The sequence below is a fragment of the Anomaloglossus baeobatrachus genome, chromosome 8 (genome assembly GCF_048569485.1).
Source record: "Anomaloglossus baeobatrachus isolate aAnoBae1 chromosome 8, aAnoBae1.hap1, whole genome shotgun sequence".
NCBI lineage: Eukaryota > Metazoa > Chordata > Amphibia > Anura > Aromobatidae > Anomaloglossus > Anomaloglossus baeobatrachus.
In genome coordinates, this window is record NC_134360.1 from 229,110,642 (window position 1) to 229,138,414 (window position 27,773).

At 45.0% G+C, this 27,773-nt stretch overlaps 1 protein-coding gene across 1 annotated transcript; it reads right to left on the minus strand.

Annotated features, from left to right (window-relative positions):
- Nucleotides 1-5,143: 5,143 nt before the first annotated feature.
- CTH (cystathionine gamma-lyase) lies at nt 5,144-24,657 on the minus strand. The gene is made up of 12 exons (XM_075320314.1): nt 24,427-24,657; nt 20,379-20,460; nt 18,709-18,804; nt 17,768-17,877; nt 17,209-17,340; nt 16,689-16,746; nt 16,279-16,356; nt 15,076-15,228; nt 13,603-13,724; nt 13,038-13,090; nt 7,998-8,136; nt 5,144-6,441 (listed from the first exon to the last, which is right to left on the minus strand). The coding sequence occupies exons 1-12, from the start codon at nt 24,601-24,603 to the stop codon at nt 6,376-6,378; spliced, it is 1,266 nt and encodes a 421-aa protein (XP_075176429.1). The 5' UTR covers nt 24,604-24,657; the 3' UTR covers nt 5,144-6,375.
- Nucleotides 24,658-27,773: the final 3,116 nt, after the last annotated feature.

The following is a 27,773-nucleotide window of genomic DNA, read 5'->3' on the forward strand; positions in this document are numbered from 1 at the left end:
CAGTCCTTACTGCTTCTCCACCAGTTCTTACTACTTCACTACCAGTCTTTACTGCTTCTCCACCAGTCCTTACTACTTCTCTACCAGTCCTTACTGCTTCTCCACCAGTCCTTACTACTTCACTACCAGTCTTTACTGCTTCTCCACCAATCCTTACTACTTCTCTACCAGTCTTTACTGCTTCTCTACCAGTCTTTACTGCTTCTCCACCAGTCCTTACTACTTCTCTACCAGTCCTTACTGCTTCTCCACCAGTCCTTACTACTTCACTACCAGTGTTTACTGCTTCTCCACCAGTCTTTACTACTTCTCTACCAGTCTTTACTGCTTCTCCACCAATCCTTACTACTTCTCTACCAGTCTTTACTGCTTCTCTACCAGTCTTTACTGCTTCTCCACCAGTCCTTACTACTTCTCTACCAGTCCTTACTGCTTCTCCACCAGTCTTTACTACTTCACTACCAGTGTTTACTGCTTCTCCACCAGTCTTTACTACTTCTCTACCAGTCCTTACTGCTTCTCCACCAATCCTTACTACTTCTCTACCAGTCTTTACTGCTTCTCTACCAGTCTTTACTGCTTCTCCACCAGTCCTTACTACTTCACTACCAGTGTTTACTGCTTCTCCACCAGTCTTTACTACTTCTCTACCAGTCTTTACTGCTTCTCCACCAGTTCTTACTACTTCTCTACCAGTCTTTACTGCTTCTCCACCAGTCTTTACTACTTCTCTACCAGTCTTTACTGCTTCTCCACCAATCCTTACTACTTCTCTACCAGTCTTTACTGCTTCTCTACCAGTCCTTACTACTTCTCTACCAGTCCTTACTGCTTCTCCACCAGTCCTTACTACTTCTCTACCAGTCCTTACTACTTCTCTACCAGTCCTTACTGCTTCTCCACCAGTCCTTACTGCTTCTCCACCAGTCTTTACTGCTTCTCCACCAGTTCTTACTACTTCTCTACCAGTCTTTACTGCTTCTCCACCAGTTCTTACTACTTCTCCACCAGTCCTTACTGCTTCTCCACCAGTCCTTACTGCTTCTCCACCAGTCTTTACTGCTTCTCCACCAGTCCTTACTACTTCTCTACCAGTCTTTACTGCTTCTCCACCAGTTCTTACTACTTCTCCACCAGTCCTTACTGCTTCTCCACCAGTCCTTACTACTTCTCTACCAGTCTTTACTGCTTCTCCACCAGTCCTTACTACTTCTCTACCAGTCCTTACTGCTTCTCCACCAGTCCTTACTGCTTCTCCACCAGTCCTTACTGCTTCTCCACTAGTCCTTACTGTTGCTTTATCAGTCTTTAATACTTCTCCACCAGTTCTTACTATTCATCCACCAGTCCTTAGTATTCTTTAACCAGTCTTTACTATTTCTCCACCAGTTCTTACTGCTCTTCCACCAATCCTTATTGTTGCTCCATCAATTCTTACTACTTCTCCACCAGTTCTTAGTATTCCTCCACCAGTCCTCACTACTTCTCCACCAGTTCTTACTATTCTTTCACTAGTCCTTACTGCTTCTCCACTACTTTTTTTTTACTGATTCTCCACGAGACCTTACTACTTCCTCACCTGTCATTACTAGTACTAGACCAGTCCTTACTACTTATCCACCAGTCCTTACTACCTCTCTACCAGTCCTTACTGTTCCTCAATTAGTCCTTATTGTTCCTTTATCAGTCCTTAGTACTTCACCAGTTGTTACTGTTCATCGACCAGTTGTTACTATTCTTTCACCAGTCCTTATTGCCTCTCTACCAATGCTTACTGCTTCTCCACCAATCGTTACTACTTTTCCACTAGTGCTTACTGCTTCTCCACCAGTCCTTACTGCTATTCCCTATCGGTTACTACTTCTCCAACATTACTGCTCCATGATTCAGTTTTTCTGGAAAGTATTCAGACCCCTTTAAGGGTATGACCGCACTTTGCGTTTCCACCTGCGTTTCAGCTGCTTTTTTTGTCCGTTTTGACTTGCTGCGTTTTCATGCCCAAAGGCATGCGTTTTGATTTTCCAGCAAAGTCTATGGAAAATGTGTTTTTTCAGTCCGCACTTAGCGTTTCTAAACGCTGCGTTTAATTTGCATGTTTTGTGGCAAAAACCATGCGTTCAAAGAAGCAGCATGTCAATTGTTTTTGCCATTTTAGGTACGTTTTGGTATTATTGATGTCAATGTAAAACGTATCCATTTGTGCAAAATGAAAATATCAACGTTTTATATGCTTTTCACTTGCGTGTCCTTTGCGTTTCAAACAATGAAAACGCAACCTAATTGCGGTAGGAAGTGACCTCAGCAAAGATCAGACTAACGTCACATCCTTTACAATATAAATTGTTCCTTTGTGTGATCTGAAAACATCCTTGTCCATTGTAATTTGGGGATAGTGTTTGTGAACGCATAATCTCAAACTATGGCGTGGTATAAAAGGCTGAAATTAGATGTTACGAAAATGATTAGTTTGGTAAGTTTTTTTTTTCCCAAATACTTCACGAATTGAACAAACAACTTTATTTCTTTAAAATCGGTGCGAACAAACGCAGCCTTTTAATTACGATCAAAACGCACATAGAAATATAACAAAAATCACATAACACGCATCACAAAAGCGATGGAAAAGCAACGCAAACGGATGCGTTTTAGCTGCTTCTATGGGCAAAAAGCCAAAAAGACAAAAATCAACTTGGGCATCAATTAGCGTTTTTACATGCGTTTAGAACAACGCAAAGTGCGGTCATACCCTTAATGTTTCACTCTTTGTTTCATTGCAGCCATATGGTAAATTCAAAAAAGTTCATTTTTTTTCCTCATTAATGTACCCTCTGCAACCCCATCCCCAGAAATATAGAAATTTTTGTAAATTTATTAAACAAGAAAAACTGAAATATCACATGGTCATAAGTATTCAGCCCCTTTGCTCAGACCCTCATATGTAAGTTCCATGCTGTCCTTTTCCATGTGATCCTTCTTGAGATGGTTCTACTCCTTCATTGGAGTCCGGCTGTGTTTAATTAAACTGATAGGACTTGATTTGGAAAGGCGCACACCTGTCTATATAAGACCTCACAGCTCACACTGCATGTCACACCAAATGAGAATCATGAGGTCAAAGGAACTGCTCAAGGAGCTCAGAGACAGAACTGTGGCAAGGCACAGATCTGGACAAGGTTACAAAAAATGTCTGCAGTACTCAAGGTTCCTAAGAGCACAGTGGCCTCCATAATCCTTAAATGGAAGATGTTTGGGACGAAGAACTCTTCCTAGACCTGGCCGTCCAGCCAAACTGAGCAATCATGGGAGAAGAGCCTTGGTGAGAGAGGTAAAGAAGAACCCCAAGATCACTGTGGCTGAGCTCCAGAGATGCAGTAGGGAGATGGGAGAAAGTTCCACAAAGTCAACTCCACCTGTCGGGCCTTTATGGCAGAGTGGCCTGCTGGAAGCCTCTCCTCAGTGTAAGACATATGAAAACTCGTGTAGAGTTTGCAAAAAAAAACCCATGAAGGACTCCCAGACTATGAGAAATAAGATTCTCTGGTCTGGTGAGATGAAGATAGAACTTTTTGGTGATAATTCTAGCGGTATGTGTGGAGAAAACCAGGCACTGCTCATCACCTGCCCAATACAATCCACACAGTGAAACATGGTGGTGGCAGCATCATTCTATGGGGGCAGGGACAGGACGACTGGTTGCAATTGAAGGAAAGATGAATGCGGCCAAGTACAGAGATATCCTGGAAGAAAACCTCCTCCAGAGTTCTCTGGACCTCAGACTTGGTCGAAGGTTCACCTTCCAACAAGACAATGACCCTAAGCGCACAGCTAAAAAAACAAAGCAGTGGCTGCAGAACAACTCTGTGACCATTCTTGATCGGCCCAGCCAGAGGCCTGACCTAAACCCAATTGAGCATCTCTGAAGAGACCTGAAAATGGTGTCCACCAACCTTCACCCTCCAACCTGACGGAACTGGAGAGAATCTGCAAGGAAGACTGGCCGAGGATCCCCAAATCCAGGATCCCAAGAAGACTCATGGCTGTACTAGCTCAAAAGGGAGTGTGCCTCTACTCAATACTGAGCGAAGAGGCTGAATACTTATGACCATGTGAGATTTCAGTTTTTCTTGTTTAATAAATTTGTAAACATTTCTACATTTCTGTTTTTTTCTGTCAAGATGGGGGATGGGGTGCAGAGTGTACATTAATGAGAAAAAACATGAACTTTTTTGAATTTACCAAATGGCTGCAATGCAAGAGGGAAAAATGTAAAGGGGTGTGAATACTTTCCGTACTCACTGTACATGACTCAGTACTGAACTCCTCTGATCTCTTCTATCTGAACTGTTTAAGTAACGGTTATAATTTATGGAATTGTTATCTATGCCGTTGCCTATTGTGTTCGGCGGTGGTTACATTACTGTCTATCACATTCTGTTGGATTTGCAGCAAGGCGGTGGCACCGGATAAACCCTACTGACTTATAATCCTGTCCTTTCGATTCCCGATGTGTTCATCATTTTGCCAGATATTACTGATTAGCGCAATGGCGAAGCTGCGACAGCGTCTCCAATTTGTGTGAACGGAGCAATAGTGTTCTCTATGGGTGACTGCACCGCAATCTCCTCTCCGGGGCAGTGGAAATGGATGCGTCCTGCCCTGTGATCCCACTCCCGACCCCATTACTTCGCTTTCTATGTAGCGTGTACATTTATCATCATCATTAATATCCATTAACCCCAGTTGTTACACGACGTATGCGGATACGGAATGGAAATCAATGCTGTCCATGGAGCAGACGGTCATTGTCAGGCTGGGCACGTGTCGCCATACATGTCATGAAATACCCACGTATAAGGAGCGCCGCAGGGTATCTGTGCGCCCTCACCCCCTTTTTCCAGGAACAGCGCCACCCAGCTCTGCTGGTTATTTGTGGTACTGCAGCTCAGCTCCATTACAGTACATAGAGAGGAAAGAAATCCTGTATAACCTCCTCTACTGATACATCCGCACTTCCCCCCACCACGTCTGCATTGCTACGTTACCAGGCAATTGTGCCACACAAAAACCTGAAAAGATGAAGATGATTTCGTCTGAAGTTCATGCAAAAAGCTGCGACTTCTGCAATAAAACGAAAGCAAACAGCAAATGTAAAAACAGTGAGATTTATTGGAGCTAGGACATATGGACGATCCGGTGCACGGACGCATTGGATTCAGCCAGGAGACGAGCGTTTACTACATTCTCCGGGAAATCAGACCCGTGTCCTAAGCAGCACTTTATGGGATGATGAGATGCAAGAAAATATCTAATAATCAAATATCCAAAATGAGACCCAGACCCCAGCGGCAAGCGTCATATCATTGTGTCATTTACCGTGTAACCTACGTAAAAAGTGGAGTCACTGTTTAAATACTGAACTATTATGAATTATATAATGTATTATACTCCAGAGCTGCACTCACTATTCTGCTGGTGAAGTCACTGTGTACATACATTACATTACTGCTCCTGAGTTATATCCTGTATTATACTCCAGAGCTGCACTCACTATTCTGCTGGTGCAGTCACTGTATACATACATTACTGATCCTGTAGTGATCCTGAGTTACCTCCTGTATTATACTCCAGAGCTGTACTCACTATTCTGCTGGTGCAGTCACTGTGTACATACATTACATTACTTATCCTGTACTGATCCTAAGTTACATCCTGTATTATACTCCAGAGCTGCACTCACTATTCTGCTGGTGGAGTCACTGCGTACATAAATTACATTACTGATCCTGAGTTACCTCCTGTATTATACTCCAGAGCTGCACTCAATATTCTGCTGGTGAAGTTACTGTGTACATACATTACATTACTGATCCTAAGTTACATTATAACTGTATTATACTCCAGAGCTGCACTCACTATTCTGCTGGTGCAGTCACTGTGTACATACATTACATTACTGATCCTAAGTTACATTCTGTATTATACTCCAGAGCTGCACTCACTATTCTGCTGGTGAAGTCACTGTGTACATACATTACATTACTAATCCTGAGTTACCTCCTGTATTATACTCCAGAGCTGCACTCACTATTCTGCTGGTGAAGTCACTGTGTACATACATTACTGATCCTGTACTGATACATTACAAGGATTTGTACTCAGTGACTCTGCTTTCTATGTAGATTGCATCTGTGCATGAATTTATGGGATAATAATTTACTCCTGTGACATTAAATGTCGGCTATTTATCATGGCATGAATACAGTGTATAATCATTACAAAGTGCTGTGTGCCTGGTTGGAGTTTTCACAGATTTTACTTCTATGTCAGAATTTATTATTGGGGGATTCGGCTCTGGAATGATTAACGAATTAATATTTAACAGTTGGACTTCAGATGCTGCAACAAATCCTGCACCTTGGTCGGGTTTGTGAGATCCGGGTGCTGCAAGAGAGGAGAGAAAGTGTGTTACTGGATCAGACCCCTCCACACTACAAGGAGCATCACTTATAACAGTGCGGACAGCCGAGACACCTATATACCACAATGCTGTATATACACACGATCGCAGCACAAGTCCCCACGATGTGGCTACCATGCTCAATACTCATAATGAGTGATGAGCGGGCACTACCATGCTCAGGTGCTCAATACTCATAACGAGTGATGAGCGGGCACTACCATGCTCGGGTGCTCAATACTCATAACGAGTGATGAGCGGGCACTACCATGCTCAGGTGCTCAATACTCATAACGAGTGATGAGCGGGCACTACCATGCTCAGGTGCTCAATACTCATAACGAGTGATGAGCGGGCACTACCATGCTCGGGTGCTCAATACTCATAACGAGTGATGAGCGGGCACTACCCTGCTCGGTACACGTAACTAGTGATGAGCGGGCACTACCATGCTCAGGTGCTCTGTACTCGTAACTAGTAATGAGCGGGCACAACCATGCTCGGGTGCTCAGTATTCGTAACTAGTGATGAGTAAGCACTACCATGCTCAGGTGCTCTGTACTCGTAACTAGTGATGAGCGGGCACTACCATGCTCGGGTGCTCAGTACTCGTAACTAGTAATGAGCGGGCACAACCATGCTCGGGTGCTCAGTATTCGTAACTAGTGATGAGCGGGCACTACCATGCTCGGGTGCTCTGTACTCGTAACTAGTGATGAGCGGGCACAACCATGCTCGGGTGCTCAGTACTTGTAATGAGCAGTCGGATGCTCGGACAGGTGTGACGCATGTAACTGAGTGTAATGAAAGTCAATAGCGAACTCAAGCATTTTTCCGGAAGATCTTCATTGACTTCCATTATATTTGGTACACAAGTCGAGCCCGTCCTATTGTTATTTATGAGTACTCAGCACCCCAGCATGGTAGTGCTCACTCATCACTAGTTACGAGTACAGAGCACCCGAGCATGGTAGTGCCTGCTCATCACTAGTTACGAGTACTGAGCACCCGAGCATGGTAGTGCCCGCTCATCACTAGTTACAAGTACTGAGCACCCCAGCATGGTAGTGCCCGCTCATCACTAGTTACGAGTACAGAGCACCCGAGCATGGTAGTGCCCACTCATTACTAGTTACGAGTACAGAGCACCCGAGCATGGTAGTGCCCGCTCATCACTAGTTACGAGTACAGAGCACCCGAGCATAGTAGTGCCCGCTCACCACTAGTTACGAGTACAGTGCACCCGAGCATGGTAGTGCCCGCTCATCACTAGTTACGAGTACTGAGCACCCGAGCATGGTAGTGCCCGCTCATCACTAGTTACGAGTACAGTGCACACGAGCATGGTAGTGCCCGCTCATCACTAGTTACAAGTATCGAGCACCCGAGCATGGTAGTGCTCCTGATCACTGATCATTATTGCAATGATTGGGATGGTTTTCATTTGGGAAAATCCTTGGATTGCTGTAGATCTTACCCCGCTCTTTATTAAGCAGTGACATTTTCGGATTTGGGGTAGGTGGAGTTCAGCATTACTCACCGCAGCCTGCAGCGCTTGGTCTAGGTCCTGTATTATGTCCTCTGCGTCCTCTAACCCTATGGAGAGGCGAATGAGTGTGTCGCTGATGTTCAGGGCAGCTCGTTCCTTCTCTGGCACCGAGGCGTGGGTCATGATGGCACTACACAGGAGGAGACACGAGAATTACATGGGCCATAAAGTGGGAAGAGACGAGCCGCTTACAAGCCCATCTGTCCCTCCGCTCCCTGAACTTCAGGATCTGCTGACGGGGCATCAGGAGCCAAAGTCCTAAACTTCCGGCGCAGGGATCCGCAAAGCCGAGAAAACGGGAGGAAGAAAAATAAAAAGCCACTAGAAACTCCACAAGATTCTGCAAAAAAAGCTGAATATAAAAAGGCAGCAAACGGCTTTTGTGTATTTTTTTTTTATTAAAAAGATAGAAGAACTGAGACCAGATGTCACTTCACTTGGGGGGGTCCTGAAGACCCCAGTGTGAATAAAGCAGCAGCGAACATGTGCGGCTTGTGCTCCATTTACTAGCTATAGGATCCCATGTTCTTGAGATCAGTGGGACCACCAGGGATCATAGATGTATAGGCAGGGCACCACGCTGGTGTCTTGACATCCTACTGTGACGCCCTGGCCGGGCCAGGTAGTCACAAATAGGTCCCTGCTTAACACCTTTCCCTCACAGGTGACATCAGCCAACCTTTTAAACCCTAGTCACCCCCCTCAGGGCTAGACAGACACACCAGGGGGCGGAACCAGGCGGTTGGAAGACGCCCACCAAGGAGTCTAGATAGCCCGGGGCGGGAAAACAAGGAGACAAGTGTTAGAGTTCAAGTTGGAGAGGAATGTGGGCTGGGGCTGTGTGCAGCTCCAGCAAAGGCGATTACCCCAAATTGAAAGGCGCCCTGGTGTCACTGGCTAGGAGGCAGGCGGCAGTCTCCGTCTGCAGGAGCCGGGAAGACGGCTCGATGGAACCGAGGTGGACCGGGACAGGGTTGTAGCCCGCCGGTACCGACCCGGGGAACCGACTCGGAAACCGGAGCACACAGGGGGGTACTTGGACCCTGAAGCTAGGTCCAGAAGCTACTGGAACTGGTTAATTAACCGATTGAGGCCAGGACTAGAGGTCCTGTCCCACCCAAAGTCCCTATTAGAAGACAACAGCCCACCGAGAGGGATAAAAGACCACCGCCAAGGCTCAGAGATCCCACGGGCCAGCGTCTGCGGGCAAGGGCTCCTTAGGCCACATCCAGCCGGGAGCGGACTCCTGAAGTTGCAAGCACAGGCAGTCCACTATTCTACAAAGGTGCAGGAGAAAGACAGAGACCACCAGCCGGGTGGGGGAACCAGAACGCAGCCGGCTGCAGGCACCGACCACCATCACCTTGGTTTACCAGAGACTCGTGTGTTTCCTTCAATAGTGAGTACACCAGCACCCTGCGGTCACCCATCTACCTGCACCAAAACCCAACGGGTCCCGGGGCCACCATCCCTGCGCTCGGAGGGGTTAACAACTTGCTGCACAACATCTCCCCCGGGTGCCCCCGTAACTGCAGCGGTGGTGTCCAACTTCACCACACACCGTGGGTGGCGTCACGAACTTAATACGGCTCAGCCCGTACATATAAGTCCTACATCCATCACCATAATCCCCTTTTTGATTGAAGTGACCGCGAGACCCCCTGGGTCCGGAGACCCTCGAGCCACCCACAGAAGGACCGGATCCGAGCGGCTCGGCTGCTGAGAGCGGGGCGGTACACCTCCGTATAGCTATATGTTCAAAATCAGATCAGGCAGAAGACAGAGGCGAAGAAAAAACCCCTGCAAAAATATTCAACCCCTAGAATTCACTTGTAGAAAAAGGAGAGATCAGGGGCGATGTTTTCTGTGAACCCCGGGGGACTCATTGACTAAAGGAGGTAATTTAGTGTTAGATCCAAGAGACCAGAAGCATAAATGATGGATATTGTAAAAATCTGAGGGCTTCGCTTGTTTACACTGATCCAAAGGGTGTAAAGATAACAGTCACATCTCAACGCTAGTATCTGTGGGGCACAGAGACCCCTCTAATATATAGGAGGACACTGGTGTTAGAAATAGCACATGATAAGTGATGGCCTAGTTGTAAGGTGGCCATAGAGCATTAAAGGATTTCTCCGCCTTTGGGGACAATGTATTCTTAGTTAAATGTCTGTATTTTGGGTTAAAAATTATTTTTTTCAATTGGGTTTCATTAAAAATGTTACATTGTTTGTCTTCCAGAGTCTCTGTGATGTATTGTGTATTGTGAGCTAACTGAGAATCCATCAGTGAGTTTGCTCCTGTGATCTGACTGGAGAGTTTGTAAAGTTTATCTGTCTTTTTTTTTAGCTCTTCAAAGCTGATTTATAACGACAGACTCCATGAAAAGATGAATGTGCTGGAAATAAAGAGTCTGAAGAGCAAAATATTGCATTTAAGTGGAAAAACAAAGAACTTGTCCCCAAAAGGTAGAAAAATCCTGTGAGCTGTCAATCAGGGGCTCGTCAGCTGCTGCAAAGACATTCTGAGGACGGAGCGATGAATGCCCCCGGATGACGATCCCGGCCCTAGAGAGTTGCTGTTAGGCCGGCTTCTCACTTGCGAGTTTCTCGCAGTAGAGCGATGGAGAAAATCTCGCATTGGAATCGGACACATGTTAGTGAATGATTCAGCTCGCATTTGCGATTTTTTTTCTCAGTCCGAATTGGATTGAGAAAAAAATCGCAGCATGCTGCTTTTTTGCGAGTTTCTACTGCGAGTTTCTCCAATGCAAGTCTATGGGAGCGTGTAAATAATCGGATGTCACGGGACGGCATTCACACCATCCTAGTGACATCCGATTTTCTAAATACATTTCTCGCATGTTTCCTAAAACACTGGAAACGAGCGATGTCTCCCAATGTCTGTCAATCACTATTCCCTGTCAGTCGGTCTCTCCCTCTCGGTCTCTATTCTCTCTCTGTCGGTCCGTCACTATCTCTGTCCCTCTCTCACAGTCTGTCGGTCATTTTCCCCTCCTCTCTCATACTCACCGATCCCCGATTCCCGGCGCGGCGCTGCACGGCATTCACACTGCTCCGGCGGCTTTTATTATTTTGAAAAAGCCGGCCGCTCATTAAACAATCTCGTATTCCCTGCTTTCCTGCTTTTCGGCGCCTATGATTGGTTGCAGTGAGACACACCCCCACGCTGAGTGACAGGTGTCTCACTGCACCCAATCACAGCAGCCGGTGGGCGTGTCTATACTGTGCAGTGAAATAAATAATTAAATAATTAAAAAAAACGGCGTGCGGTCCCCCCAATTTTGATACCAGCCAGATAAAGCCATACGGCTGAAGGCTGGTATTCTCAGAATGGGGAGCTCCACGTTATGGGGAGCCCCCCCAGCCTAACAATATCAGTCAGCAGCCGCCCAGAATTGCCGCATACATTAGATGCGACAGTTCTGGGACTGTACCCGGCTCTTCCCGATTTGTCCTGGTGCGTTGGCAAATCGGGGTAATAAGGAGTTAATGGCAGCCCATAGCTGCAACTAAATCCTAGATTAATCATGTCAGGCGTCTCCCCGAGATACCTTCCATGATTAATCTGTAAATTACAGTAAATAAACACACACAACTGAAAAAATCATTTATTAGAAATAAAAAACACTAACAAATTCCCTGGTTCACCAATTTAATAAGCCCCAAAAATCCCTCCATGTCCGATGTAATCCAGGATGGTCCAGTGTCGCTTCCAGCTCTGCTGCATGAAGGTGACCGGAGCTGCAGAATACACCGCCGCTCCTGTCAGCTCCACGCAGCTAATGAAGGGAATAGCACGATCAGCTGAGCTGTCACTGAAGTTACCCGCTGTCACTGGATCCAGCGGTGGCCGCAGGTAACCTCAGTGACAGCTCAGCTGATCGCGCGGCTGTCTTCAGTTGCTGCGTGGAACTGACAGGGCTTTTTCGGGCTTATTAAAGTGGTGAACGAGGGTATATGTTTGTGTTTTTTATTTCTAATAAAGGAATGTTCGGGTGTGTGTGTTTATTTACTGTCACTTATAGATTAATCATGGAAGGCATCTCGGGGAGACGCCTGACATGATTAATCTAGGATTTAGTGGCAGCTATGGGCTGCCATTAACTCCTTATTACCCCGATTTGCCAACGCACCAGGGCAAATCAGGAAGAGCCGGGTACAGTTCCAGAACTGTCGCATCTAATGTATGTGGCAATTCTGGGCGGCGGCTGACTGATATTGTTAGGCTTGGGGGCTCCCCATAACGTGGAGCTCCCCATCCTGAGAATACCAGCCTTCAGCCGTATGGCTTTATCTGTCTGGTATTAAAATTGGGGGGACCGCATGCCGGTTTTTTTAATTATTTATTTCACTGCACAGTATAGACACGCCCACCGGCTGCTGTGATTGGGTGCAGTGAGACACCTGTCACTCAGCGTGGGGGCGTGTCTCACTGCAACCAATCATAGGCACCGGTGGGCGGGGAAAGCTGGGAATACGAGATTGTTTAATGAGCGGCCGGCTTTTTCAAAATAGTAAAAGCCGCCGGAGCAGTGTGAACACCGCGCAGCGCCGCGCCGGTGATTGGTGAGTATGAGAGAGGGCTGCTAACTTCAGTCACTCGGGGGATTAGTGGTCACCGGTGAGCCCTTCACTGGTGACCGCTAATCAGGACGCGGCACAGACAGAGCCGCAGCATGACAATGAAGTCGGGTTAAGTTCACCCGAGTTCATTCTGATTGTGCGGCTCTGTCTGTGTCTGCTGTCATCTGCCATTGAGCTCTGCTACATGGCTGTCTGTGTCTGCTGTCAGCGGCCATCTAGCAGAGCTGAATGGCAGATGACATAGTAAAAAATACGCATTACACACGCATTACACACGCTAGTAAAATCATTAATTTATTCAGAAAAAGCATCGCACTTGCGTTGCACTCGGACCTAACGTGAACTAAAATCAGCCGAGTTTTTTTCAGCCCAGTCGGACCGATTTTACTCGCATAGATGTGTTTCCAGCCTTAGGAATACTTACGGATGCTCGGCCAGACTTTCATATCCACCAAGACTTTCTGCAAGAGCCAGCAACTGCGGGGATCAGAGGTGAGAGGGGTTTTACATGTGGAAATAATAATAATAAAAAAAAACAAAAAAAACAACAAAAACACATGCAACACTTTGGCTTCAGTAGCCTAAAAAATATTTTTTTGCTACTTAAAATAAAAAATAAGTTAAAAAAAAAATTCAAAATCACCATAACAGAGCGGAGCAGAAAGAGAACGAATTCCTGGGTCACATTACTGCAGAGTGAAGAACGAGAGAAAAGGGAAAAAACCTCAACAAATCCATCATCGTTTTTGGGGTTTTGTGTTAACATTATTTTTCCCCAAGTGGAATTTCTTCCCATTTTCCAGTACATTAAATGATAAAATGAATGGAGTCAAAAACTAAAAAAAAAAAAAAAAAGCAAAAAAAACAACAACACACCCTTATATTGATATGATGGCAGAAAAAAGAAATAAATATGAAAATCTGCATCTCGGGGGCCTTAAGTTTCCTATAAGGAGGCCTTGTGTTAGAACCTCAGCAGACACATTTACCTTTATGCTCCTCAGGAAGATCTTGGCATGTTCCAGGCCGCCCTTAATGTAGAACGTGACCATCCCCGACACACCGGTGCTCTGACGCTTCGTGAGCTCGTACTGCGGGTGAGAGCGAAGCCCTGAAATAAAAAGATCACATTAGAGGCCTGAGGAGAGAGAAAGAAAGTGAGGGATAGAAAGAGGGAAAGAGAGAGGGATAGAAAGAGAGGGAAAGAGAAAAAAAATAGGGATAGAAAGAGGGAGAGAAAGTGAGGGATAGAAAGTGAGGGACAGAAAGTTTAGGATAGAAAGAGAGGGAAAGAAAGAGAGGGAAAGAAAGACCTAAAAAGAAATAGGGAAAGAGGGATGAAAAGAGGGAAAGAAAGAAAAAAAGGGAGGGAAGGAAAGAAAGAGGGAAAGAGAAAGAGAGGGAAAGAAAGAGGGAAAGAAAAAGAGAAAAAGAAATAGGGAAAGAGAAAAAGAAATAGGGAAAGAGAAAAAGAAATAGGGAAAGAGAGGGATAGGAAGAGGGAAAGAAAGAAGGAAAGAGAGGGAAGGAAAGAAAGTGGGAAAGAGAAAGAGAGGGAAAGAGAAAGAAAAAAGAAAGAGGGAAAGAGAGACCTAAAAAGAAATAGGGAAAGAGGGATGAACAGAGGGAAAGAAAGAAAAAAAGGGAGGGAAGGAAAGAAAGAGGGAAAGAGAGGGAAGGAAAAAGAGAGAAAGAAATAGGATAGGGAAAGAGAAAAAGAAATAGGGAAAGAGAGGGATAGAAAGAAAGAAGGAAAGAGAGGGAAGGAAAGAAAGTGGGAAAGAGAAAGAGGGAAAGAGAAAGAAAAAAGAAAGAGGGAAAAAAAGAGAGGGAAAAGGAAAGAGGGAGAGAGGAGAGGGAAAAAGAAAGGAGAGAGAGGGAAAGAAAAAAAGAGAATGAAAGAGAAAAGGAAAAGAAGGAAAAAAAAAAAAAGAGAACGAGACCCTGAAAACCAGTCACTAAAGAGTACAGTCTTCACCAAGTCCTCAACGCAGGAGAAGGGCCCTATAATTGCAAACCTTCCCCAACCTGGAAAGCTCATGGCCTCCTTGCTCTCCTCACCAGATCTTATCTAGGGTCAGTCTTGCCCCTGGCTTCTGCCCACGTGCTATCCCAATATCCAACAGGAGCCATAGTTGGAATGTAGTCCCCATAGGAGGAGTACAAGGGTGTGACACCTGTGTAATATGTACATTTAGGGCCTCAGGGTCCCACCGTGCAGGGTCTGTGCTGGGTTTAGGGGCTGTAGAACTTTGCAACTAAACTCAAGTCATTACTCAGATCTGCATCCAATGATCTCTGGGAAAAAGTATCGGCTGTGTGTATAGTACCCTCTATAGGTAGCATTGTGTGAATAGCGCCCCCTACAGGTAGCTTTGTGTATAGTGCCTCCTATAAGCAGCTTCTTTGTTAGACCCTTATGGAGCCCTGGAGATAGCAGAACACCAGAGACAGAGCTTTACCGGGAAACAAGACTTTATCCACGCGAGGGTCTTTCTCCAGAAACATGGCCGCAGCCAGGGCGTTGTGGAAATGCTGCTTCATCCGGAGGGGCAGAGTCTTCAGTCCGCGGTTACACAGATAGCAATCAAACGGGGAAGGAATGGCGCCCAGAGCTGCAAGATACAAGAATATCAACAATATCATGGAAAGCCTGGAGACCCCGTTCATTACTGAAATCTAGACGGTGGAGAAGTCCTCCTGGCACAATAAAAAGAAGGAGATCCATCAAAAGCAGCTTGCTGACTGTTTCCAACTAGCAAAGAACTAAAAGTTTGTAAGTTTGTAGCAAGGCCCCGGATTCATTCTTCTTTTGTTTTGCCTTTTTGTGCCAAATTAATCAAAATGACTGCACAATGTTTGATTAACCGGCGTAAATGCAAAGGGGATCTCTCTTTTATTTATGCAACTTAGAGTAAAAATCCCCACAATACTTTCAATAAACATTAAAATACTGCACGTTCCACATCAACTGCGCAAAAAAAGGGCAGAAATTAAGTTGTGAATAAGTCGCAACTAAATAAAAGTCACTATTAGAAGATTTGCACTGTAGAAAAAAGGTGCAGGACAATAATCAATCAGCCCCAATGTGAACTTTTGGCTTTACAGCGCTTCTGTGTGCCATCATTTGGCGTCCATGAGATTATATATATATATATATATATATATATATATATATATATATATATATATTTTGCTCATTTTTTGGGTTTCAGCTGCCAACTTTATGTTACTCAAATTGTCTCTCCAGTAAAGGAGACAAACTCTAGCACAGCGCCACCTATTGGAAGTAGCGATCCTAAAAGTCACAAGTGGATTTTCGACAATCCTTTGCAATATGACTCAGGATATATAAGCCAGATCAGAATCCCAATTTGCAGACACGGTGTTTCGGGGTGCTTGCCCCTCGTCAGTGCAAAGTATGGGGGTGTCTGATCTGGCTCATGAGAAAGCTATGTGGGGACCACGGGGGAACACTATTCTCCTTAAGGAGACTTTGCAAGCCAGTCTGGCTGCTTTATGTTATTATTCCAAATTCTTCTCATCTCTAGCTCCCCTAGTGGCGGACAATGTGAGCTTCATCAAAGAATTATCAGAACAGGAAAAAGTTTCCAATCAAATCAATAATCCCGGTAATAGAAACCCCTCACTAAGTCTTCACTCACCGTTCTGAAGAAACTTTAACCTTTCGTACAATTTGTCGCAGTTCACAGAAACCAATCCCATCACAACATCACTGTGGCCTGAAACACCAAAAGTTAAAAAAGTTATTCACGCCAATTTTATATTATTTTATATATATATATATATATATATATATATGTGTGTGTATATATATACATATAATGTGTGTGTATATATACACACACACACACACACACACACACACATAATTAGCTGTATATATAATATGTATATATACATTTTCTTTTTCTACATATTCTGTGCAGTTTTGGAAAACGGACTCGTTTATCAAGTCCCTAACTGACCACATTGATTACCGTAAACACACACACTGCCCCCTGGTGGATAAAGACGATATTCCTATATTTCATAGTATGGCAGATTTACTCACCGTTCATATATTTGGTTGCGGAGTACATACAGATATCCGCTCCGAGAGCCAATGGCCGCTGAAAAAAGAGGGAAAAACAAAACGTTATAAGAACTGTCATTTGCAATATTTGTTATCCAATATAAACCACATTAGGTTGTGCGCACATATACGTTTTTTTAAAGGAGTTTTTGGAGCAGAAACTTTCCAAAAACTCAGCAAAAAGACTCCATGTGCACATAGCCCAAAACAGATAAATTTATGGGAAGATTTATAAATACTAAGATTCTTTTAAACTTTTTATAAACTTTAGCTTTGTAGCACAATGCGGAGTCTTCTTAGGTATTTGTAAACATGGGGGAGTGGAAACTTGGAAATTTAGTGCCGATTTTGAGGTGCAGCCCAGATTTAGCACATTTGTCCTACGCCGCTCATCACCTCTGGCATTCTATAGATTTGCTACAAATGATTCTGTCTCCGCCCCTTTAGAATGTAATTGTATCCACTTTACGTGTCCGGGATATTACTTTGTGGCACTCACCTGGAAATAGGCGGACATGAAGGTGTTATCGACGGCCAGGATGGTGTCCTTGTGCTTGTGGATGATGTCCGCGCAGCCTTGGATATCGATCACTGTTAGGGTCGGGTTCGTTGGGGTTTCAATCCAGACGAGCTGGTGGACAACAGAAAATACGCTATTGGGTAAACTCTTTTAGGAGTTTAGCTTTCTAGAATCCCTTCCCCTATGTGCTGCGTCCATTAGGTCAGCTGTAATATGACGTCTCGGGCGCAATGCCAGCTCCTTCTGCTGCTCTGATCTCAGTGACTGGCTGCAGCGGTGACATCATGTCTGCATCATATGTAACCGCTGCAACCAATCACTAAATGGTTTTGGATTGCTACATTCCTTTTAAATGGTTTTTACAATAAATAATTGGTTGACCTGCCTATCGGCGAGACCAGTAATTGGACTCACAGGGGGCAACAAGTTCCCAGTGAAAAAATCCACCTGTGACCGATCCTTCATTCCCACCCAAAGACATAGATAATAGCCGAAGCGGCCACTAGCCGGAGCGACCCGGAGTCACGACGTCTCTTACCTTGGTATCTGGGGTGATGGCAGCTTCCAAACATTTCAGATCCGAGCAGTCAACCAGGGACACCTTCAAGCCCATTTCTACCGCGATTCTCTGAAAATATCGGTTTGTTCCTGCCACGAAACGCAAATTATAGAGTGACTGATCCGATTACGGGAATGACTGACGACATTAATCAATTCTCTGTCCCCAAACACAGGCACAGACCACAGCGATTTACCCAGCATTTTATGTATATAGGAGACCCAATAAGGGAAAGAAGGATGGGGCATGTTGTCATTAAACATGCCTGATCCTCTGATCGGTCAGGAGCAAAGTCGCTGACAGAGATTCGGAAGCTGCTTATTCTCCTTTCTCCATTGAGAAAACATGCACACTCGGCCAGTTTAGCATGCATGTGTATGGTGGCGTGAAAAAGAAAAGTGGCTTCCTAAAGGCCATAGCGGGAATATGATATATCTTAGTTAAAAAAAATAAAATGGCGGACTTGCTTTTTGTTTTTATTATTATTTTACCGCACATGGAGGTTTTTTCCCCTGTTTTTCACCACATTATACGGTAAAGTTAATGGCGTCATTAAAAACTACAACTACAAGCCCTGATGTTTTTGGAAGAAAAAAAATGAAGCTCAAAAATTGGCTCCAAGGAGAAAAGGATCAAGAAACTGCTGAGAATCTTATCTGTTCAGGAGTCAGAGAGGAGGGGAAAGTGGCTCATAAGTGGAGAAAGAAGATTTATTACTTTCTTATCTTCACCTGTACTATTGATTTATGTAATTGATGAAAGGACAATTCCTATTTAAAAGGAGTAAACGTCTATGAAGATTTCACTAAAGACACCATATGGGCTGACTCTAGCAGACATTGACAGGTTGTCTTTATATTTCTGGTTCTTTATTCCCTTTCACCATCCCATTATCGTGTTTTCTTGTTCTCGGCCGTTACCTCCGTACACGTCGCTGGTGCAGATGATCTTGTCTCCGGCTTTCAGAAGGTGAGCGATGTTCAGCGTCGCTGCCAAACCGGACGCATAGGCCAAACCTGGACAGAAAAAAAAACATTACATCAGATGTAGGGAAACGAGGACGACACCGCAAAAAGACAGAAAGGAAAACATTTACGCCCCCAATTGTTGCAAAATTAAAGAAATTGCCTAAAAAATAAGAATTAAAATGCAAAATAAAAGCAGCAACAGTCATGGACTCCCCGCTAATGTGTAGTTCTTGACATCCTGACAAAGGGATTATTGACCGCTGCAGCCAATCACGGTGATCCTCTAATGCCACTGATTGTATTTTTATGTGATGTGGTGCAGATTTATATTACTGGTGCTCCATGTCAAGATGATAATATGCCGCGCCGTCTGCAGACAGTCACATAGTATTATGGATGCTTCTCTGATAAAAGGAAATCACTCATTCAACTGGAAAACCTCCGAAGCAATTGGTCTTTAAGCCGAGGTGTACGGGGAACCAGAAAAAGCTGCGGAGGCTGCAACGTGCAGGACAGGCGCTGGCCGGCTGCATCACCGCTTACCAGGGAAATCAAGGAAAAGGGCCTCATTGGTGGCAAATAAAGCCCCTGTGTGGCCATAAGTGAGGGGCTATTAAAGGGAATCTATCACCAGGTTTTGCCCCCTAATCTGAGTGCAGCATAACCTAGGGGCAGAGACCCTGATTCCAGTGATGTGTCCCATACTGGGCTGCTTAGTGTAGTTTTAATGAAATCATTACATGACTACTTGGCGTGCTGCAGGTAGTCCAGCATATTCATGAGCTCTTTATAACTGCTAGATCTGCAGCAGAGAAAACAATGTTTTTATCAAAATGACAGCAAACAGCTCAGTAAGTGACACATCGCTGGAATCAGGGTCTCTGTCTCTACATTATGCTGATGGGGGAGCAAAAACCTGGTGGTGACAGATTCCCTTTAAAAAGGCAGCCGTGGCAAGACAATCACTGGTGTTACATTGTATTTAGAGGGCTAGTGAATTAGTATTAGTTCCCAATTATTAGCCTTCGGCAATCATCCAACGGACAGTTTGTGCCAGAAGAAAAAAAAAAAAGAAAAGATATATATGTAATTGTTCACACAAATGTATTGGTCCGTGTACAGTATGCACCAATATTCGCCTATGTGCACACAGATTTTTTTCCTTTCAAACTACAGGTCCATGTATAAAAAGGAGGAAAAAAAAAAAAAGAATATTCCAGCATGTACAAATAGCAGGTGGCCACACGGAGCCAACCACGTCTATAATTTGTGGACATGTCCGGTCTGCAATATTCAGTGCTCATCTCTCGGCAGCACATTGTACGGTGTAAACAGGAAGATGTGCTGCCGATTACGGTGCTTGATGGGGACAGATCGAGCGTCATCAGTGCCCGTTGTGTCCCCTGACTAAGCTTTCGTGTTTGTGCAGAAATGGCGGCGGCAGGAGACGGCTGAGCCCAGTAATTTATTGCAGCGCCCCCCCACTCTTCAATGGAGACCAGTAGGAAGACCCAGGGGTCGGTAAGGTTTGTTTTGTTTTCTTATTCTTACAAGAAGACTAGAAAATAAAGGAAGGGATTAAAACTAGAAAGACCATTGAGCCGCCAGTATCAGGGTCTTACAGTATTTGGCGCCATCGAGCGCGGCGACGGCCTTCTCCAGACAGTTTCTCGTTGGGTTTCCGCTGCGGCTGTAGTCGTAACCCTAAAAGATAAAATATGAATACAAAGAAATATTTGTTACCATCGTCATTTTTTGTTTTTTAATGAGGGGCTTTTATGCAGAGAAACAAATGCTGTATTTTTAGGCTACTAAGGCGAAGATAATCCGGTCCTATACATGATCCAGGGGGTCCGCTGATCAGAGCCACAATGGCGGGCCACTAAGTGCAGACGGCGCCAGATCCATGGACTGGCCGTGGATATTCCTGAACGACCGCCATAGGATACTACATTTACCACGGCAATATCCGCTTGCTTGCGGTGCCAGGATCGGGGGCTTTTAGCTGATCACCCCAGAGGCTGCATTCTGGGAAAGGGGGTTGTATCTGAAAAGAAAAATCCAGAGGTCTCAACTTTTCCATCACTGACCACTGCTTTTCCAGAATTATGGTCCCAGAGAGTGACCTCTCACTTTTGGGAGACCCCCTTTGAGGCAGCACATAATATTTCAATATTTCTGGTTACTCAAGATGAGTTGTAAAATTAAAAACTTTACCCATGGAGTGACTGTGCGGACCATCTTAAAGGGGGTCTGAGATTAGAAAATATGGTCTCACAATGGCCACCCTAGAGGGTACTTTACACACTGCGACATCACTAGCGATCTCATGAGCGATGTGACATTCTAGATCGCAAGTGCGATCTGTTGAGATCGCACGTAGGTCATTTTACGCATGTCCAATCTCGAAAGATCGCACTTGCGATCTAGAATTTCACATCGCTAATGAGATCACTAGCGATGTCGCAGCGTGTAAAGTACCCTTAGGAGTCAAAGCGGCTAAAAATGTGCTTGAGATCCTGGCCCACCTCCGTATGGCCACCATCTAATGATACTTGTGCAGCCGGTTGCAGTTTTCCCTGCGAATATTAGTAGGATGGAAAGATCCCAAGCAGCGGGGACGGTCCGGTCACCGGGCCTCGTTCAGTGAAGGTGGTGTTCTCCATTAAAGATCACCTTCACCTTCACCGGTGCGACCCGTAATAAAACATTTACAACATCAGTGATAGAAGTTAAACTTTGACTTGTCGGAGCCTTGGGCAAATTTCCAAGTTAAGATTATCCCAATAGTCAGCTGTTTACGAGGGTGCAGCATTTCTCAAGGGCTTATTTATCCGGAACACCCACCGAGGCCGATCGCAGTGATTGGTGAGAAATGAGGCCGGGATGGAAATAGCATTGGATTTAGCATCACACTGTAAATGTTTAATAACGGACGGACAGACAGTGGGCGGCACATGTCGTCCTCATCCTCTGGACGGACAGACAGCCTGCGGGCAGCACATGGCGTCCTCATCCTCTGGACGGACAGACTGCCTGCGGCCAGCACATGGCGTCCTCATCCTCTGGACGGACAGACAGCCTGCGGCCAGCACGTGGCGTCCTCGTCCTCTGGACGGACAGACAGCCTGCAGGCGGCACATGGCGTCATCTTCCGGACGGACAGACAGCCTGTGGGCAGCACATGGCGTCCTCATCCTCTGGACGGACAGACAGCATGCGGGCGGTACATGGCGTCCTCATCCTCTGGATGGACAGACAGCCTGCGGCCAGCACATGGCGTCCTCATCCTCTGGACAGACAGACAGTGGGCGGCACATGGTGTCCTCATCCTCTGGACGGACAGACAGTGGGCGGCACATGGTGTCCTCATCCTCTGGACGGACAGACAGTGGGCGGCACATGGTGTCCTCATCCTCCGGACGGACAGACAGCCTGCGGGCAGCACATGGCGTCCTCATCCTCCGGACGGACAGACAGCCTGCGGGCAGCACATGGCGTCCTCATCCTCTGGACGGACAGACAGCCTGGGGGCAGCAGATAGCGTCCTCATCCTCCATACGTCTGGATTCACTCCCTACATGGAAGTGTGTCGCTCAGGGAATGGGGTACTTGGTCCCAGGCAGAGTATAACTGGGGAATGTCACTTTGGTGGCCGTTGCCCGGTCCCGTGCCCTGGGTGCTTTTTCTAATGGGGAGTATTTACAGGGGAGAATAAAGACATTGGTGTGACGCCACCTGCGGGTTGCAGTTAATATGGGGGAACCGCCGCTGCGGAGTTGATTATCTCTAGGGCTGGTGGTGATGGCAGCTATGGTGGTAGGCCCTCCGCAGGTAGGGCTGAGCCCGGGAAGACATATGATGGAGACTTTCACCACACCGTGGGTTGTAGTTAACAGTCTCTACTCACTCTTGACCCTCGGACGGCTGGTTCAGGTCCATGTATTTCCAGTGCCAGTTGGATGACTCGGTTGCTCTGTCCCCGGCACCCTCAGTGTGGTTGGGTCACCGTAGCATGGAGCGGTTTGGGGCCTGACTGTCCTTTTGGCAGTCTCCTTGTCCGTGCAGCGGGCAGTGTGGACCATATGGGGCTGGTCTGTGTCCCGAACCTTGATCTTCGCTTTATTGCTGGTGCCCCCGGATCTGTGGGTCAGTGAAGTCTGTGAATGTCCCCTTACTGTGCAGGTATTTGCCAGGCCGTCTGAAACCAATGCCTGACCTAGGGCCCTGTGCCCCGTGCGTGCTCTGGTCCCAGTGGTACTCAGGTGTACCTACCCTGGCAACCACTCTCCTGTGCCCCCGGGTCACCGTTACACGACCTAGCTCTAGGCACGTCTTTCCACTTTCACTCACTACTACAGACTCTTCTCGACTGCTTTTAGTCCCCTCCCACCAGGCTGTCTAGTCCCCTGGTCTGGTGGCCATCCCCTTGTGTCCGACTAGCCAATTACCCCTGGTGTGGAGTGGAAACTGGGATTTTGGTGTGTTTAGGTGTTGCTGGCCCTTGTGTTCCAGGTCCTTGGGGGTAGGCCCTGCATCCTGGTGAGGATGCAGTTCCTAGTAGTGCTCTGAGTGGCTCAGGGGCGCTACAGAAGGCAAAATCCTATGGAAGACCCCACAATTCATTTTCTTATGTATTCTGCACAATTTTGGTCAATATATGATATTGGAGGCGCGCTATTTATGCCATACACCAATGTGACGGTGTCCATAAGAACTTGGGGTCTGTTCACATTTCAAAGAATTTATCCAGACTTTTGCACAAAACGAAAAACGTGTAATTGCATATTTTGGATCTGTCTCCTCGTCAGCTATGGAAGATGTAAGCCAGTTTTATGAATTACCACTTTTTACGAAGTGCAATTAATGTTTTCCTACAATATCTCTTAGTATTTTAAAGCAGGTAATACTTTGCTACATTGTAACAAAAAAATGTGAGGTGACATAAGAACCCTCCATATGCCGAGTGCCGGGTATTTGGGGGTCTACCGTTAGCTTTGGTGTCTGCGCTGATTGCGTCCCCCTCCATGTGATGAATGTAGAATAAAAGACCCCTATAATGGCGTCTTTGTCCACAAATTCTGGATACTGAGGGGTTCATTCACCGGACAACCAGCATAGTCATCCTCTCCATCATACTCTTCTGAGACGTCAGGAGATAAATGTATCTGGAGACCCCGTCAGTACTAAGAACTATGATAAACACTTTATAATGTCCTGATATATAGGGGATTGTGAGCTGGGAGGGGATAAAAACTCCTGACAAAATCCCAAACCCTGCAAGTACATCGGCTCCATCAAGGCTGTTCCTGGAAAGTGCTGATCTCCAGTGACTAAGCAGCTTCCATGTAACATTGCATCATCTGCATCCCCCCAAGTCATGGACAACAAAAGCTGTGGAACCTGCTGGAAATCTCCGCTGTACACAGAGGTGTGGGGACAAAGGCACGGCACAGCAGGCCGCTGCTGCAGAACCTCTTTAGGAAATGATTTTAAGGCAATTTTATGAGTTGTGGGATCATGAAACAGAAGACGAAAGTTTATAGGGTCAAGTCGTAACTTGCAGAAATCAGCGGTGACTGGAAATTTCTAAGTGCAACTTGCTCTGGATGTGAAGGGGTACATTCATTTAGGAAATCCTGTAACAATGACCATTGTCATGAAACTCACCGCATGCTCTCCAGGACTATGCTGCTTGAAGGTGGTGGAGAGGGAGATGGGGGGCACCACGGCCATGGAGGTCCATTGCTCAGGCTCCTGTCCTGTGTGGATGGCCTTAGTGGCAAAGTGTTTAAATGCCTCTAAGTAGCCCTGTGTGAGGCACCGCTTGTCCTCCTGGTCCTGCATGCTGCTGGCTGTGGCAGTGGGCTCAGCGATCACCTCTCCTTATGAGCAGGATCTGGCCACAGCGCATTGGTGGAGGATGAAGGCGTTGTCAGCACCATCATCACTGGAGGAGGAGAGCGGACGGCCCTCCATGCTGTGATGTCACTGTGGATGGTGCAAAAAGGAAACAAAAACACAAGAGATACAGTGTCAAAATAAAACTCGATACAAAAGAGATACAATGTAACAATAAAACACCATACATAGGAGATACAATGTAACAAGAATCCACGCTACAAAACAGATACAATGTACAGTGGACAGGTGCAAGAAGGAAACAAAAACAAGAGATACAGTGTAAAAATAAAACACCATACATAGGAGATACAATGTAACAAGAAACCACGCTACAAAACAGATACAATGTACAGTGGACGGGTGCAAGAAGGCAAAAAGAAACCAAAAACACAAGAGATACAGTATAACAATAAAACACCATACATAGGAAATACAATGTAACAAGAAACCACGCTACAAAACAGATACAATGTACAGTGGACAGGTGCAAGAAGGCAAAAAGAAACCAAAAACACAAGAGATACAGTGTAACAATAAAAGACCATACATAGGAAATACAATGTAACAAGAAAACATGCTACAAAACAGATACAATGTACAGTGGACGGGTGCAAGAAGGCAAAAAGAAAACAAAAACACAAGAGATACAGTGTAACAATAAAAGACCATACATAGGATACAATATAACAATAAAGCACGATACATAGGAGATACAATGTAACAATAAAACACCATACATAGGCGATACAATGTAACAAGAATCCACGCTACAAAACAGATACAATGTACAGTGGACGGGTGCAAGAAGGCAAAAACAAACCAAAAACACAAGAGATACAGTGTAACAATAAAACACCATACATAGGAAATACAATGTAACAAGAAAACACGCTACAAAACAGATACAATGTATAGTGGATGGGTGCAAGAAGGCAAAAAGGAAACAAAAGAGATACAGTGTAAAAATAAAACTCCATACATAGGATACAATATAACAATAAAGCACCATACATAGGAGATACAATGTAACAGTAAAACAGGCTACAAAATAGATACAATAGATACAATGTAACAATAAAGCATGCCACATAACAGATACAATGATACAATAAAACACGATACAATAAACCATGATACATAAGAGATACAATGTCAAAATAAAACCCTATACAAAAGAGATACAATGTAACAATAAAACACGATACATAAGACATATAATGTAACAATAAAACACTAAAAAAGACATATAATGTAACAATAAAACACTATACAAAAGAGATACAATGTAACAATGAAACACGATACATAAGACAATGTAACAATATAATGTAACAATAAAACACTATACAAAAGAGATACAGTGTAACAATAAAACACGATACATTAGAGATATAATGGAAGAATAAAACACGATACATAAGATACAATTTAACAATAAAACACAATACAAAAGAGATACAGTATAAAATGCACTACATAACAGATACAATGTAACAATAAAACACTATACATAATAGATACAATGTAACAATAACACAAGTGCACAATGAAAACATGGAACAGAAAAGTATAACATGCATGGAATCCAATATTTAGGATATGAATGTAACAAGCAATGTGGACGGGAAGAAAGCTTGATAATGTATATGCACTATGGGAATTTGTTCCAAAATAAACATTAATGACCTATCTGCATCTACAGGACCCACATAAACCACTGGAAATGTCTCCTGTCACCCCTGTGCACAGGACAGACACACAGGTACAATGCTCGCCCGTTTCAACATCCTAACAAACACTGAATGCAGAAAAAGGGGTGAATGCTAGAGAAGGGCAAAATGACTTGTTGGCCCAGGGAACGTGTCATTACTCCATGGAAGACGGAGCAGGATTCTGTGAACTTTCTGGGGTTGGGATTTGAATGCCGGCATCTTAGGAACCTCCAGCATTTACAAGACACTCAATAAGTCATGATCTCGCGAGGAACTTGCAAACTCCAGAGGCGTTCAATGATTGCAGCATCCGAGCGTTGGCTCTAGGAAGGTCACAGGATGCTGGGCCGGCTTCCAAGGAGAACAGACGTGGTCACTGGTCACTGTTTGTAGAGATTTAAGAAATGGGTGAGGTTTGTATTTCTTTCTCTGTCCATTCTCAGTAGCCATGTTCCAGTGGCTTAAACAGGTAATGTGGATCAGAAATTAATATATTTTGGGCTTCCAGGAGGAACTAACAGGGTCCTGGAAATGTTTTTTACTTTTCTTTAGGGACTGCTGCTCCATTTAATGTCTTCCTCATTTCATGACCTCAGTGATCGGTGGGATCACCAACAATCAGCAAATTTCTCACCAGATGTCGGTAACAACCCATCCAATCCAAACAGGCAAATAAATTAAACCATAGATGTCCATAAATTTTGTGATGTGAGAAATTAATATCAATTGCATCGAATATTGGTGACGTGTTCAATACTTATTTCACCCTCTGTGTAATATGTATTTGTCTGGGAAAAGCTGTGGTGTGACAGTATATGGGGTCTGGAGTGATGATTCTCGAGCATAATTCTATTCAAACTTGGGATTAGGGACCCCTGTTCTTGTAATTACTGGGGGTCTCGGCAGTAAGACACACCAGGATCAGTAATTTATATAATACATATACATCATACAAAGCCAAACCAGAATTACCACACTGTGCCCATAATGTGCTGCTATATAGTGCCTGCATAATGCTGCCACACAGGGAACATATAATAAGAGTTGCATATTTTTAAATACCCAAGTTGGTGTCATAATGGTGGGAGGGGACAGGTTTCCCAGGTCCTGGGGTAATAACGCAGCCTCATTTCATCAGCCGTATTTGGAGCCTCAAACAATTCATAAGGGAAGGTCTATTTTACAGACGCTGATTACAAGTCATCACAATAATGCTGCTGATGCCGGGGTTTACAGCACTTCATGCTGATTCATGTGTCACCGGGATAGCAGCCGTCAAAGCATCACATGTCAAGTAGCAATAATACAATAGATGACAGCAAGGAATTTTATATTATTGGAAAACTCCAAATTATGCAACGGCTGACCCTCAGCATGTAATGCAGCATCCATATTGGCACA

Excerpts from the sequence above, each read along its gene's own strand:
- CTH (XM_075320314.1), bottom strand. The coding sequence starts at position 24,603 with ATGCAGGACCAGGAGGACAAGCGGTGCCTCACACAGGGCTACTTAGAG. Across the intron at positions 17,341-17,767 it reads CCATCACCCCAGATACCAAG|CTCGTCTGGATTGAAACCCC; the intron begins GTAAGAGACGTC and ends GTTGTCCACCAG. Across the intron at positions 16,747-17,208 it reads TCATGTCCGCCTATTTCCAG|CGGCCATTGGCTCTCGGAGC; the intron begins GTGAGTGCCACA and ends CTCTTTTTTCAG.